The following is a 13,141-nucleotide window of genomic DNA, read 5'->3' as shown; positions in this document are numbered from 1 at the left end:
CACTTGCGTTTTCACTTCTGATTCGAAGCCCAGATATTGAAAAAGATGAAGCTGATGATGGAGAGCGAGACAACAACATGGATAACAAAGAAAATGTTGAAAATGTTACTAATACGGCTATTCTCGACTCTGGTATTGTTCTATGTTCTTATCTATCCCGGAGTACAAACAGTATGATCGGTCCATACTTTGAATCTTTACGACCCTGATACGGCTTTTGCGGATCAAGGTTATACGGCGGAAGGGCCCGAGCGTGCGAGGGCCCTTTCGCCGTACGACCGAGGTCCGCAAAAACCATATCAGGACCGTAAAGGTTCTATCATATACCTTTAGTGATAAGTCTGGAGTTTACATAATATTCAGCATCATTTTGAGATAAAAATGCGTGCGATATCAAAAATTTATGGCCATTTGGGCAATTTTTCAGAAAAGCGATGGCAACTTCCCGTCGCTGATTGACATATATAATGACGTCATTTGTTTACCGCAGGATTCTAGAACGCGCAGAGCAACATACTTACTAGTATGTAACCAACAGAGATCCAGGCTGAAATGGAGGTCTCGGAAGGACAAAAGCGTGCAGTCAATTTATTGTAATTTATACTGAACAGGCACGCACTTAGTATACACAGGATTTCACTAGAATTTAGAAATACATGTGACCGCTTCACTTTTGCCACGCGCAACTACGATCTAAGTGAGCAGACGTTTTCCTAAGCTCGCGCTCGCTTTGTGTACGAATGGAACGTTCGCGAAGAGCAACGCGCGTAGTAACAAGAATCGAGGCAATTCAGAAATACACGCGATTGCCCATATTTAGGCATCGGGTCGAGGCGAGCTACGTAAAAAATGCAAGGATGTGAGTGCATTTCCCCCCATAGCTTTACACAGGCACTTATATGATAACAATCTTTATTTGAAATTAAAAATCTTGTATGCCTGAATATGACCCTGTTCACATACCAATCAAGTTTTGGTTATCTGTTTATCGACGGTCTTCTTAATGTTGCTGAAATATTCCTTTTTATTGCGCAAATTTTAATATTAATGAATTTAAATTCAATAAAGTTGCTAAATCTCATACGGCACTCTTTTTATCATTTTAGTGTAAATTTAAGCTTATGTATATCGCCTAAAACATGGGGCCTTTTATCAAAGCCTGTTTTCTGTGTCTTAAAACTATTTTATATCGGTGATCGTAGCCATATCTGATCCAGCCTATGCTTCTTGACGTCTCTTCTTATAATACGTACTAGTATCTGAAAATGTTTGTAGCCCTCCTGGTGCTGAGGTTAATGTGATACATATTCGCTGATTAAATATCACTGATGTTCTCATGGACGTTTTTTAGTTATAACGTAGACACAACTGAAATGAAGAGAAACCTTTCGAATACACCTATATTCGTCAACTCAATACTTTTACAAAATGCCGATTCCATATTTTGATATATCATTATAAAAATTGAAATATGAATAATTATTGAGAAATCTTAATTTTTGAATAGAGTTATGAAAAATTAGAATGCCATCGATTCTAAACTGTACATTATTGAAGTTGAAGTGGCTTCAACAGTATTGAAAACACTTCTGACGTTACGAAAAATAGACTTGGTCAGTAATGGATCGGTAGATTTGAAAGCTTTCAAGCACTTGTACTCGGCCACTCACCTACGGGTTAGAAAACGGCCTGAACTAAACAGTATTAAGTAAATTTGACACTACTTTCCCCCCATTTCCAGTCCTATACGAAGACAGTCCCCATGGCCCTCTCAAGTCAAACGAGTTGGATAAGATAAGAGAGAGGCGCACTCGAGAGAAACAGTTGTCTGCTGTGCTGTATGGGATACTTGTCTACTTTGTATTTGTTGCTATGGCAATAGTTCTATGTTACCACGTCAAGGATCCACTGGTGTACACAGCAAACGCGAATCTCAAGAATACGTTCATCGATAGCAACCCGAATTTCATGAAGGTAAAGCCAGTTACTATCACACTAAGACATATATAAAACTGTAGTGGCGAAAAGATTCTTACTCTGGTCTGACATATGCTTATCCAAACCTACTCTTAAAAGGAGGAGATACGATGCACGTTCTTCAAAAAAGCACATTATTATTGAATTATTGCTATTGGGGTTATTGCTATTGTCATATTAGAAAATTACACCGTGATCAAACATTTACATGTTTACTGCCAAAGAGATCTTTTAGGTGTTACAATATTGGTACAGATGTGCTCGAACTATGCTTATTTAATAAGACCATAAGTTTGCCATGTCTCATTTTTTAATAATTAGAACACTGTAATAGAACACCCTTATATCTTCCCCAGATAAGAACACCGGAAGAGTTCTGGGAGTGGATGGACACAGTATTAATCACTAACATTTATCAAGCAAATGCAAACGTCCTCTCAAATGTAACTCAGAATGGCCGTTATTATCGGATACACAATCCAAGGATCAGACAACAAAGAAGGAAAATGGGTAAGGACCCCTCTATCACAGTACTCTTTTTAAATTTTTGTAGCTGTTATGTCTGGTTACAACAAGTTATTTCACACAATTTAGCCGTTTTACAAGTATGATAATTGATATTCTTGAACACTGAATATATCATTAAAAAGATACTTTACTACTTTTGTTTCTAAATTAAAAATTGACCATCTGTTCCCGATTGCAATAGGTAGGTGATAAAAGCAAACATTTTCACTTGTATTTTGCAGGTGCGTGTGCAAAGAACGAAATTGGTAGGGAATGTGAACATTTTGAGGATAAAGAAACAGCCAACTTTGAACGTAGATGGCAGCCATTTAAACCCCATCCAAACAGATCGAACACGCACAGCCCATGGACATATCGTTCCCCCTCAGAGTTGTACGGTACCAATTTCTTCGGACATCATGATGTGTATGGCACAGAAGGCTACGTAGTAACCCTTCCGAGCGGAAGAAATAACTCTCATGAATGTATGAGGTCACTGGCACAAATGTCTTGGATAGATATTCACACAAGGGTTGTCTTCATTGAATTCGATTTATACATCCCTGATCACCGCCTGTTTTCGAGCATAGTGTACGCTCTGGAATTCAAAGGATGTGGAAGCGTTGAGGGCAAAGTATTACATCATATGTTTCGAGCACTGAATTTATTCAATGTGGATGCTGTATATGACAGTTACAGTACGACAGTCTTCATGTGTTTGATTAGCTTTGGAGTCTTCGGCATCATATTGCTGGTGTCATTGTCTCGGAGACTTTGCAAACAAGGGCGTTTCTTTCTGAAGTTACCATGGAATTACTTTGATGTACTTCTGACCGTGATGACCTTTATGTCCATAGGCCTATTTGTCCTTTGTGATGTACACACAGCTTCCGCCTTGAAATTAACAAGGGCAGGTAGGCGCATACAATCAAATTAGTTTAATGGACATTTGTCTTGAAAATCGATCTCTTCCACCGAGATTGAAGTGTGTTCATGTATGTATGTATATATATATATATATATATATATATATATATATATATATATATATATATATATATATATATATATATATATACACGTTGAAGTTCTACTTGTTTGCTTTACTTATTTATTTTTCATAAATATTGTAAGTTGAAGAGTCAGTGTAAGATGTTCTTTCATATTTTGTTCATTATTTTTATTATCGTCTTAATATTTTTTTCTCCAGGAACTGGCCAGAACCTGCAAAAAACTGCAGCTCTCAACGATTTGATGCATCACATATTGGCTTTGGTGGCGTTTCTTGCAATCGTTCGCTTTCTGAAGTTGTTAAGATTCAACAGAAGAATGACGCTTCTGTCAAATACCCTGAAGGAAGCAGGAGACAGTCTCATCAGTTGTATTGTAATGATGGCCTTCTTCATCATCACCTTCGCTCAGATGGGATACATGCTGTTTCACACCATTTCTGTTAGGTTCCAAAGTGTTTCTGACACAATACGCCTGTTGCTCACTGTTTCCATTGGAAAATTTCCGAAACTTGAGAACCTCGATGCTCCGGATCAAGGCTGTTTATTCTTTCTTACAGCGTTTGCATTGTTCAATATGCTGATCCTAATGAACATATTCATCGCTATTGTGAATGAAGCATTCACTGTGGCAAGGAAAGAAACTTTAAAATGTCGAAACTACTTTGAGATTGTGGATTACCTGACCTCTCGACTGAAGGATGCAGCCACCCATGCAGGCATAGTGAAAGACAGTAAGTTGCACTTGTTATTATGCCAATCATGTTAAACCGAGTAGGGGACGCTTTGCTTCACAAAACAAATATTATGGTTGAAATTTATTATTTAAAGGGACATAAGCTGTAACTTGTGGCAAGTTTTTCAGTATTCTGCTTCTGTATATCAACTACCGTGTCTGACCCTAATCCGTTTGTAATGCTGAAATTTCGAGTATTCTCTTTGTCAACACAGCTTGTATGTGTGTAGTGATCATTGTTTATTGTTTACAAATGAATTCTAGTCCGGACTTGAATACAATTTTCAACAATAACAATGGAGATTATACTCATATAGGTTGTGTTGATATGCTAAATACTTGGCATTAAATTACAGTTTAGGGATTCAATGCAGAAAGTGTAGGGAAACCACAAAACAAAAGTTCTGAAAAAATAGCCAAAGATACATCTTATGGAGCTTTAAAAGCACGTAACGGGAAGAGTATTCGAAGCTTAGAAATGGACAATAAGTCACTTAATGTAACAATTTTCATGAGACGGCTTTAACAATTTGTCTTATCAACGTTTGACATTTGTCATTACGTTTTCGTGGGAGATGTGAACTGACCAGCTTATATGGTGATTTAACGGCCTACAGTGAATTCATAACTTACTCAAAGCTACATTCAAGATGTTAGCTGATAAAGATAATCTTGAGCTTGTAAATTCATTGATGACTCTGGCACTTGCCATGAGTGTCGCAAAAAAGGAAGACCTTGTTGCCTTGTAGCTTACAGAAGTATGGTTACTCTCAGTGGATTGATGTCTGAAGTGTTGCAATAAAATTGTAATACAGGTGTGTTTCACTGATGGTACTTCATATCCGTAAGATATTATTGCTGCGTATTTTCTTTCTTCAATACAGAAACATTTGTCCACAAGATGGAAAATCAACTGGATGACCGTTTAATGGATATTAACCTTAAGCTGGACAAACTTGACCAAGCCGTTGAGACATTTCTTCAAAACAATTACAAACAATATAAAGACCATTGAAACAACTGTTCTTTTAGTCGTAGCCAGCTAATCATTTCAGTGATACAAGGAATGCAGATTTGTTTTTACCGAAGAAGACATTATACATCAGATATTGGCTGTTGTTTCTTGAATGGTTTCACCCTGAGCAATGCTCTGTATGAATCGACCCCTGTCCTATATTTTGAAGGCTGAAACGTTTCATAAGGTAGCGTGAACTGCATAAACTCAAAGAACATGGCGCATTTTCATACGATCGATCTCACAGTAAGACGAGAACACTACTTTTTCTAACCTCATTTTTGTCTTGTCATTGTGCTATACAACATTCAGCAATTATAAAGAAAATTTAAAGCTGCAAGGAGTGTTAGCGGGGCTCAAACGGTTGCAAGTTTTTGCTAGGATTAGTTAAGGAAGAAAGGATGACAGTTAAGCTTTTTGTTATGTTGAGCAACCTCTTCCTGGCGGAAATGTTTCTAGAAACACGTGAGTTTTTTTTGTCAACTGTTAAAGGCCATTTATGGTCGTCCAATCAGTTTTTAAAATTTGGTGTCATACCGGTAATATGATTTTATACAAACAAATCACTAAGCCCTTGAAGTGGCTCAGAAGGTAATAGGTCATCTGAGATCATCAACAACTTTTGATGAAAATTGTTAGTGCGACACTTGTCTATATGGAGCACATTCCAGACTTATAGCCCTGTAGTAGCTGAGGTATAGTAGAGGTCAAAGTTCATCCGTGGTCATCCCAAAGTTTTCACAGAAATCTTGGTTCATTTACGGTAAATATCCTACACAAACCGATTCTAAGTCTGTTTTCATTGATGAGATGCTTAGAAGTATGACAAAGTCATAAGAAACTCTTGGCAAGAAATGTTGGTGTCATACTTGTCAATATGCAGCAAACTCGAAACCTGTAGCCAAAGTATTTCCTTAGATACATGGCAGCAGGTCAAAGATCATCCACAGTCACCCCTGATTTTAGACAAATCTTAGGTCAGTTATGGTCAATCTCCTACAAAAACCAATTCCCAAAGTTCAACCGATTTCATCAGAACACACCTGATGAAAATGTGTGTGAGACAGTGTTCAAAATGTAGTAACCACCATAACTATATCCCATATAGTTGCTGCGATACATTAGAGTTGGTCAAAATGTCATCCATGATCATTCCAATATTTTGAAAAGAAACTATTATTTGTCAACATCCAACACAAAACGATCTCTAGCCCCTGAAGATGAGGAGATAGATAAAAGTATTTCAAAGATCATTCAAGCTCATCTCAAATTTTGGTGAATAGAATTTGGTCTCTAACTGCCCAACGTCCTTGAAACACCAAACTTCTAGTCCTTGTTTTTTCATATGAGTGAAAAGAAGCATTTAGCAAAGACTTGAAACTCTGAGTTGTTCCATAGCCTTCAATTTCATAGCCACTGCACCGTCAATTTGTTTTAAGGCAGCATTGTTTGACTTTTTTGGCGGGGGGGGGGGATTTCGTTGTGTATGTAAATAAGCAAAATTACTAACATCAGTCATAGGTCAGCCAAACAGATTTGGAAAAAAAATTGATCCAATTTCGGTCCCCCTTCTGGGCTATAAGTAACCATTTGGATAAGTAATGAGACGTCAATGACTTATGACTTATGTGTTTGGAGTGGCAGCCTAGCGGTTCTTGTGTAATGATATGGGTCATACTACGAGCTGCAATGGTCTGTTGGTTTTCGAGAAGGGATTTGAACATTATTATATATTTATTGTAGTATTTTAGCTAATGACAATGGTCGCAAGTCAACGTGACCAATAAAAATACCTTTTTCAAACTCTCATGTACTGACTTTATTAAGGTTGCAGGCACAATTTGAGCTAGCTAGAGTGGTCTGTTGGTTTTACACAATAATATTTTTAATGTTATTTCGTAGCTATCGTAGGTTTTCTTAAAATTCAATATGGGTGCCGAGGTAAAAAAAACCACCCTAATACCTTTCGCAAACTGAAAGTACTCATGGTAATGAGGTTCAGCCCAAATTTCAGACCAAATGGTCTGTTGATTCAGATTTCTATTTCATAGTAATCATAAGTTTTACGCAAAAGCGACATGGCCACCAAACCGCATAACCAAATGAAATTTAAAGCAAAAAAAGTCGAAAGTGCCAAGACAGAATGGTATGGCCGAAATCTAAGCTCAACTTGTTTGGTGATTCTAGGGAAGATGATTTTTGAATATTATTTCACGGTTTTTATTTGTTTTGGGCATACACCAATACGACCGATCAAAGAGCCTTTCACAAACTTGAAGATACTCAATCTTTTCATGATATGGGTAAATCATCACTTCAGGTACAAACAGTTAAAATAATTCGTTTGTTCTGGATATGAAGATTTCGCTGTTATTTTACAATGCTAATTTATTCACAACATCATTACAGCGAGTATATTGTGAAAGGCCATTTGTGTAGTCACTATCTTGTAGTTAAAATGTATTATGTAACAGTATAACTATTTTTGATTGTACGTTTTGTTTTAATTATTCAATGCATGATTTATCGTAACGAACACCTCAGTTGTACTTGGTCAATACGTAAATACTTTCTTACGAAAGTAAATTAATAATTTATCAATTTTGACTGCAAATATAGACAAGTTACAACGCACATGGAACTTGGTATATTTGAAACTAAGAAACACAAATAAACCAAAAAATACAATAGCATCAGTTAGCCACGTACTCACTACAATGCCAAAACGGACTTTAAAAGATATGAGCCTTTTCGCACCTTATCACATATAAGTACCAAAAAGCTTACCACCGAGACTTGTTACGTTCCTGTAGTGATACATATTGACAAATTCGGTATTATGAATGTCTTTTTATTAAGGGTATAGAAATATATTCATTGTAGATGGTGTGTTACAATAGTGTTATTAATATACTATGAACAGATTTGAAAATATCTTCACAATCCGTGACATTTCGCGGCCAAACGATATAAATATACTTTGAATATACGTACCGACACAAGATTTATTACTAAAATGTCATTTTCACTTCTGTCACAAGTACGTCACGCGTTTGTAAACTTGCAATAAGTCATTTTTTCGCCATATACTATGGGTCCATTCGATTATTTCACTCATTCATTCCGTTGGAATATGATAAATACATATATCATTTGGTTCAGATGTTATTTAACTTAAGTGATACTATGTATTCGGAATTTCGGTTTTTAGCCTAATAGATCTAAATTTGTTGCTACGTAAATTGTTGACAATGTGGAAGTTTTTTGAAAAATTTTAAATGTGCAAATTGTTAAGAATCGCGAAAACCTTATCTAACTAGAGCCCTATTTGTGGTGGCATCTGCGTTCGTTTGGTCGTATTTTCTTTATATAAGTATAACTTGCAGCCATTCCCTAGTGTCGACCATATAACACTTAGTACAGAAAATGAAACATGTCAACAACTGTGAAAGTCATGGTGTAAGTTATCGCACGGTTAAACTTAATTAGTCACAATATGAGGACCACTTATTTTTTTCCAAGGTAATATCGTGGATGCCATGCATCGGCGCCCTTTCCTTAACCAACTTTGAGCATGAATTAACCATTTTGCGATCGTGCTCGTTCAGTTTGAGCCTGTTTAATTTCCTTTTCTACGTTATCTTGAGTGACGAAAGAACATAAAGCCATCACTTTTTCGAATACACAGCGAATCTGGAACTGGTATTTCGATGATAATTTCGATTTTCTGATACTCGTTCTTTAAAAATCAAATCATGAACCGATGATGTGTCACTGTAGTTGATAGGGAGCTCAGCAGAAAACCCTTCTACATTCTTACTATTTTGAGAATGTATTGAGATCAGCAGAAGTATATCTTATGTTCCTATAGACATATCTCCGCATACCAAATATACATGTCGCCTTTCATTGCGCATCCCAGACTTTCGTTGATGTAAACTTTTCATCTCATTACCCGTAATATTGAATATTTTCCATGTGAGAAACTTTAACGTTCTTACATTTTCTTGAATGGGCGTGGTAGCGTTTATACCAACAAAGAACAGATCGGAGAAAAAGCGACGTTCAGTAATGCCGAGTATTAGCACCAGGGACTAATGCACAACTGAGATTTTTTCTCATTCTTTTCGATCTCCAACTTGAACATCATTTTATCGACTCCTAGGACTTCTATTTGTACGATATACAGTATTAGTTATGGTGAAGGGCACTTTTCAATTGACGCGATTGACACTGACAGTGCCTGAGTTGCGTGAGAGGCAGTGGATGTACTGTGATAAGGAATCGCATTTTCGGCGAAATTGACTGAACCGGGCGACCTTGGGTAACCTTGAAACATTTTACCATCACAAGACGACCCAAGAACAGAAACAACCTTACTCAATTTTAAAGTTACTTGGAGGATGGGTGTTTCAAATTGCGCAGTACCTTCGAACGCTCCCTGTCGAAGTAACCCTCGTATCTGAATATCGAGGGCGGGTGGGGGATGGGGGATGGGGGTGGATACTTCCTTATTTCGCCAAGGAGAAGTCCTTTGTTTGATTAGAGAGCAAATGTAATCATCATTGGCTATTATTCTCGAGTTCCATTTATAAACAGTGACAGGTCTGTGGGGCTGACTGAAGCCCTGCAAGATATTGCTCAAATCTTTTGCAGGGATTATAATTTACTCTAATTTATACAAATTTACTGTAATTGATACTGAATATTAAGTTCCGTCTGTTACCGAAAGTTTCATAGCATCGAGCTTTCATTTAAAGGAAGCACCAAAATGAAGAGGCCAAAGAGTAACAATACAGCAATAAAAAAACAAAATTAATGGTCCCCTAAAGTGCCTGTAAAAAGAAGAACTATTCGGAACATTTATACGAAACACTGTCAGAAATTTGTTAATATATAAACAGCAAACCCTAAGTCTTCCAGGGTCCCTCCGCATTCGAGAAAGTGACTGTCTAACGCTACTTTATCATGCAAAATAACGTCCAATTTAGATTGTTTTCGAAACTTACTGATTTTCACCTGGCCATCACTAGCCATGGACAAAGGCACATGCTGCAAATTCTAAAAGAAGATTCAAAGAGATTGGTTTGTGGAGTTGAAGTACAAATTTTCAAATTGATAATTACATTATTGTCGAAATACTGATATTTCTACTAGATAGACCGGGTGGCCACGAAATGTCATGGATTTTAACAACCAATTTACATTTCAATTGATTTCATTTAATTGTCATTTTTTAAATTGTCCTTGTAGTACATATATTAAAATTAATTGACGATATCACCTGATGTTTTTATTATATACACGATTTTATTGCAAACTTACTTCAGATTATTACATTTGTCAATTCGTAAACCGTGAAGAAAATATTCTATTGACAGTTTTGAAATCATATTATCAGCCCATCGATATTCATCTACGTGTGATTTTTTTAATTCATTATATGTGCATTCAAATAAGCTGATATCTCTATTGGTTAACTTAAAAGAAGCTTTCAGACCAAATATATTTCAAATTAGAGCATTCGTTTGCTTAAATTGTAAAGGTGAATTTAAAACTATTCTCGCATTTGTTAGATATCAGGATCTGCATAAAAATTAAACATCTTTAATGTGCATGTTACATTATAGAGTATTTCTTCAATAATGAAAAATCTCCCGGCGAAAGTTATGCAAACTTATTCTGTTTACTATCTACCATGAGCGATAACGTAATTGGCAAGAATTAGCACATCGCCATCTACTTGTGATGTCAAAAAAACACTTTGAAGACATCAAGTAGGAAGGTAGTTTACAGTGTGTACTGCACCGTGTTTGAAATTGACATAGTCATTTGTTCGACTTTGTACGTTACTATGCATGTTTGAAACTGAACGGGTGGGGATTTATCCGAGCGGTTTTGAGTATGATGTCTTTGTTAGGTAACTTGGTTCCATACAAACCCGATCGAGAGTTCCAACAGTATACACTGCATGAAAACCGAAAATTCAGATAAATTCACGTCAATGAGTTGCCTGTATTATAGAATAATACACGTGAATTCACATGAATCCACATAAATACAGGCTTGCTGAATACAAAAAATGGATTATAGACTGTAATCAATAGTATATGCACTCTTCAGCTAAAATACATGCAATAATCCATGTTAATAGTAAGTATCATAGGGTTTTTATGCAGTGATATATTAGATGAAAAAAATGAAGAGACTTCAGTATTGCAAATGTGAAGAAAAACAGACAAAATTCTTGCCTTTGTATTGTCATGAAGAAAATTTTGATCTATATGACTTTGACGATGAACTGTCATCGAAGACTGTGTGTCTCATGGTAAAGTTCAGTTTTGCTTCGTATCAACTTTTTGTTTCGGGTTTCTTTAGAAACCAAGGCAATATTATGAGATAGCAAGGCATGAGATGAAACGAAAATTGTTGCCATGCATAAGCGCGTGTTTAACCCGCAGCAAAATCAGGTTAATTCGGAATAGTAGACTTCAATAATGAGTAACATTTCGCCTCAACAACCAATTTGGATTATCTGGTGGCTGCAGAACCAAATGCTCAAATGGTCCAGTTTTCATGTTCAGAATTTGTCAACTACAATCTGGCTTTTATTTGCAAAAATGATTCAAAATGTCAAGATTGGTTTCAATGTAATTTTTCGATTTTGGAAGTGAACGGCAGAAACCGTGTAACAGTAACAATAGTAACATGCGTAACTATTTTCGTGACAACCTCACAAGTTGATGCCAACTGTAAATGAAAAATGCAAAAAGGGAAGCCTCAAAATAAAAGAGAGCACATGCAAGGTATTAGAGTACAAATGCATTGCGTTTGGTACTTTTTAGACAGAAAGAAATCAACAGAATGTGACAATGACAGGATTTGCCTGCATCATATATATCCTGATGTCCCAACTTTTGTTTTACCGATACGCGCGAGTTCTAATTTACTAATGAATATTTTTAAGAAAGAGTCGAAGTTTTTTTGTGATTTTACACAGATCTTTGAGTACTTATTCACTGTTTTCATATATATTTACAACTTTACATTTGAAGTGTTAAGTATGATTTACAATTTATCAAGCCGCATACGTTTTTTTTGAAAATTTTGTCGATTTTTTAAATTTTAGACATGATGTGAAAGCTGCATAACTCATTAAGTGTTTGACGTACAAGACATACATGTTACAGTGCTTATGGTGATTACGATCTCATTGGCTGCTGACATCGCATTTATCCGATATGTAATGATTGTATCTTGTATATGTCTAATTATTTACATTAAACGTTATAATTAATTTTGTCACAAGTATGAATAAAACATTGCACATAAAAACAACATCATAATATGGTGTTTTTTTAGGATAATTCTGGCATAGCACTCGTATAACTTGTTGGAGTCGTTAGCAGCGTTGTCTAAATTCATGAAATTGCCTTAATTATTGAAGTGTAATGATACCATCGTTTCAGCGTTACGGAATCAACCATTACTCTTCTAGTCGAGGATCACTGAACTGTAATGATCCAATCGACTTTTTGATGAAAGCCTTTTCAAAAGAAAATTAAATAAGAAAAACTGTGAAAAAAAAAATCAAGGGATATATTTCTGTGGTTCCAAGAAAATCGGCAAAGGTACAGCCATACACACTGCCTGGAGGTACTGTATAAAAGTACAACTGCTACCCTAAACGACGTGCAAGATCAATTTCGCTCTTTATAGGGCTCGCTCGTGCTTGTTGATGTAGATTTTCGGAAGTCATTATATGATAATGAGGATATTGTACCAGGTTCATGTATGCTGTTACTTCAGCAACGTCTTGATCTACGATTTCATGGTGAATATATCCATGACTCTTTTAATTTTGTGTCCTGAATAGATTCATAGCGGTCTCTATAT

The 13,141-nt window shown here is 36.1% G+C and overlaps 1 protein-coding gene and 1 long non-coding RNA gene across 2 annotated transcripts; both read left to right on the top strand.

Moving 5' to 3' along the window:
* LOC139141434 (uncharacterized) lies at positions 1-2,473 on the top strand. The gene is made up of 3 exons (XR_011554170.1): positions 1-132; positions 1,742-1,974; positions 2,334-2,473. It is a non-coding gene; the product is annotated as an uncharacterized lncRNA (long non-coding RNA).
* A 10-nt stretch (positions 2,474-2,483) lies between these two features.
* On the top strand, positions 2,484-5,531 carry LOC139141526 (polycystin-2-like). Its single transcript, XM_070711119.1, has 4 exons — positions 2,484-2,487; positions 2,727-3,398; positions 3,695-4,228; positions 5,115-5,531. The coding sequence occupies exons 1-4, from the start codon at positions 2,484-2,486 to the stop codon at positions 5,243-5,245; spliced, it is 1,341 nt and encodes a 446-aa protein (XP_070567220.1). The 3' UTR covers positions 5,246-5,531.
* Positions 5,532-13,141: the final 7,610 nt, after the last annotated feature.

Source organism: Ptychodera flava, chromosome 10 (assembly GCF_041260155.1).
Source record: "Ptychodera flava strain L36383 chromosome 10, AS_Pfla_20210202, whole genome shotgun sequence".
In the NCBI taxonomy this organism is placed as follows: domain Eukaryota; kingdom Metazoa; phylum Hemichordata; class Enteropneusta; family Ptychoderidae; genus Ptychodera; species Ptychodera flava.
Note: the sequence above shows the minus strand (reverse complement) of the source record. Positions and strands in the feature narration are given on the sequence as shown.

Excerpts from the sequence above, each read along its gene's own strand:
- LOC139141526 (XM_070711119.1), top strand. Across the intron at positions 3,399-3,694 it reads CTTGAAATTAACAAGGGCAG|GAACTGGCCAGAACCTGCAA; the intron begins GTAGGCGCATAC and ends TTTTTTCTCCAG. Across the intron at positions 4,229-5,114 it reads TGCAGGCATAGTGAAAGACA|AAACATTTGTCCACAAGATG; the intron begins GTAAGTTGCACT and ends TCTTCAATACAG.